The sequence below is a fragment of the Eimeria mitis genome, genomic scaffold (assembly GCF_000499745.2).
Source record: "Eimeria mitis Houghton genomic scaffold, Emh_scaff4243, whole genome shotgun sequence".
Lineage (NCBI taxonomy): Eukaryota > Apicomplexa > Conoidasida > Eucoccidiorida > Eimeriidae > Eimeria > Eimeria mitis.
Genome location: NW_013572568.1, coordinates 1 through 2,902, shown reverse-complemented (window position 1 = coordinate 2,902; position 2,902 = coordinate 1). Strand labels below are relative to the sequence as shown.

At 35.8% G+C, this 2,902-nt stretch overlaps 1 protein-coding gene across 1 annotated transcript in view; it reads left to right on the top strand.

The window, feature by feature from the left end:
* Positions 1-1,040, top strand: part of EMH_0073730 (zinc knuckle domain-containing protein, putative) — a gene marked incomplete at both ends in the record, with an annotated part of 1,885 nt that extends 845 nt beyond the window's left edge. The window contains one exon of the mRNA XM_013499369.1: positions 814-1,040. Coding sequence (XP_013354823.1) covers positions 814-1,040 — 227 coding nt within the window. The remainder of the gene's footprint in view (positions 1-813) is intronic.
* Between the last annotated feature and the right edge of the window lie 1,862 nt (positions 1,041-2,902).

Here is a 2,902-nt window from a genome sequence, read left to right as displayed (position 1 = left end):
TTATTTATTTATTTATTTATTTTTATTTTTATTTTTATTTTTATTTATTTTGTTTGTCTTTGTTTGCGCCGCAATTCTATTTCTTTTATAAATAAATAAAAACAAAAAAACTAAATAAATAAACAAACAAACAAACAAACAAACTAAACAAATAAACAAACTAAATAAATAAATAAACAAAAATAAATAAACAAAAATAAATAAATAAATAAATAAAAATATATTTGTCTTTGTCTTTGTGTGTGTTAGTGGGTCACTTGTCTTACCAGTGCCGCAACTCTATCCGTTTTATAAACAAAAATAAACAAAAAAATAAAAAATAAATAAAATAAATAAACAAACAAACCAACTAAACAAATAAATAAATAAATAAATAAACAAAAATAAATAAATAAATAAATAAATATATTTGTCTGTGTCTGTGTCTTTGTGTTTGTTAGTGGGTCACTTGTCTTACCAGTGCCGCAACTCTATCCGTTTTATAAACAAAAATAAACAAATAAAAAAAAAAAATAAATAAAATAAATAAACCAACTAAATAAATAAATAAATAAATATTGATTTATTTATTTTTATTTATTTTTATTTATTTTTATTTTATTTATTTTGTCTGTGTCTTTGTGTTTGTTAGTGGGTCACTTGTCTTACCAGTGCCGCAACTCTATTTCTTTTACAAATAAATAAAAACAAAAAAAATAAAAAACAACTAAATAAATAAATAAATAAATAAATAAACAAAAATAAATAAATGAATAAATAAATAAATAAATAAATAAACAAAAATATATTTGTCTTTGTCTTTGTGTGTGTTAGTGGGTCACTTGTCTTACCAGTGCCGCAACTCTATCCGTTTGGCTGATCCGCAGCAAACAGAAAAACTCGCAAAAGAATTAAAAATTAAAGAACAGCAAGAAGACGATGAGGTACAGCAGCAGCAGCAGCAGCAGCAGCAGCAGCAGCAGCAGCAGCAGGAGCAGGAGCAGCAGCAACAGCAGCAGCAGCAACAGCAGCAGCAGCAGCAGGAGCAGCAGCAGCAGTAGCAGCAGGAGCAGCAGGAGCAGTAGCAGGAGCAGTAGCAGAAGTAGCAGCAGCAGCAGTGGTAGTAGTATTAGTAGGAGTAGCAGCAGGAGCAGCAGCAGCAGCAGTAGGAGCAGCAGCAGCAGTTAGATCTATGACGCGGGATTAGGGTTTAGGGTTTAGGGTTTAGGGTTTAGGGTTTGTGGTTTTGCTGCAGCGGCTGCGGCGGGCGTTGGGTATAGGGAGCGACGATGAGAGCTACAAGCCTTTGGGGGGGAGAAGGAAGCGCAGCAGAAGCAGCAGCAGCAGCAGCAGCAGCAGCAGCAGCAGCAGCAGCAGCAGCAGTGACAGCGACAGCAGCGATGATGATAGACGAAAAAAGAAAAAAAAAAAATCAAAAAAACACAAAAAAGATAAAAAAAAACACAAAAAGTAAAATATATTAAAATATATTAACAATGCTTGTCTTTGTCTTTGTTTTCTTTCTTTTTATTTTTATTTTTATTTTTTTGTTTTCTTTTTTTTTTTCTTTTTGCTTTTGTTTTCTTTCTTTTTTTTTTTGTTTTTGTTTTCTTTCTTTTTATTTTTTTTTTGTTTTTGTTTTCTTTCTTTTTATTTTTTTTTGTTTTTGTTTTCTTTTTTTTTTTTTTATTTCCTTTTATTTTTTTTTTGTTTTTTTTCTTTCTTTTTATTTATTTTTTTTTCTTTCTTTGTCTCCTTTCTCTCTTCTTTCTCTCTATCTGTCTCTCTCTGTCTCTGTTTTGTCTCTCTCTCTCTGCTGTCTCTCTCTGTCTCTGTTTTGTCTCTCTCTCTCTCTCTCTCTGTTTCTGTCTCTCTCTGTCTCTGTTTTGTCTCTCTCTCTCTCTTTTGTCTTTATATGTCTCTCCCTTTGTCTGTTCATCTCTCTTTGTTTTCCTTTAATTTTCTCTTTTTTATTTTTTTATTTTTTTATTTTTTTTATTTTTTTTATTTTTTTCTTTTTCAGGTCCCACAAGAAGAAGCGGAGTCGCTAAACCTCTTTACACCTTGGCTCTTTATACAGCTAGCTAGCTAGCCAGCTAGCTAGCTAGCTAGCTCTATAAAGAGGCTAGCTAGCTAGCTAGCTGGCTAGCTGTGTGCATCTGCGCACGTTTAGCTGGATAGCTATCTGGGCGTTCGCCCTAATCTATGGCTGTGTAGCTAACCAGCTAGCTAGTTAGCTAGCTAGCTAGCTAGCTAGCTAGCTAGCTAGCTACCTAGCTAGCTAGCCACATATTTAGTGGGGGTCCGAAGGCACTTTGCTAGCTAGCTAGCTAGCTAGCTAGCTAGCTGCTGGGTGCGCCAGCTGCTGGCGGCGCGCATTTCAGTTTTTTTAGCCCCAGAGCATGGATAGCGGTAGCTAGCTAGATGTATAGCTAGCTAGCTGGCTAGCTAGTTGTACAGCTAGCTAGCTAACTAGCTAGCTGCAGATAGCTAGCTGACTAGCTGGCTAGCTGGCTGGCTGGCTGTGTAACTATATGGATGGCTAGCTTTGTAGCTAGCTGTCTAGCTAGCTGTCTAGCTAGCTGTCTAGCTAGCTGTCTAGCTCGCTAGCTAGCTAGCTGTATAGCTAGCTGTCTAGCTAGCTAGCGAGCTAGCTGTTCAGCTAGCTGTCTAGCTAGCTGCCTAGCTGTCTGTCTGGCTGGCCGCTTAGGTAGCTGGTTGGCTAGCTGTATAGCTAGCTCGCTGGATAGCTAGCTAGCTAGCTATGTAGCTAGCTAGCTAGCTAGCTGGCTAGCTATGCAGCTAACTAGGTGGGTCGGTGCGTTTGTGTGCGTTTGTATTTTTGTTTGGCTCTTGCTGCAACTCTACTATAACAAATAAATAAAATAAATAAAAGATAGACAAATATATATATATATATATA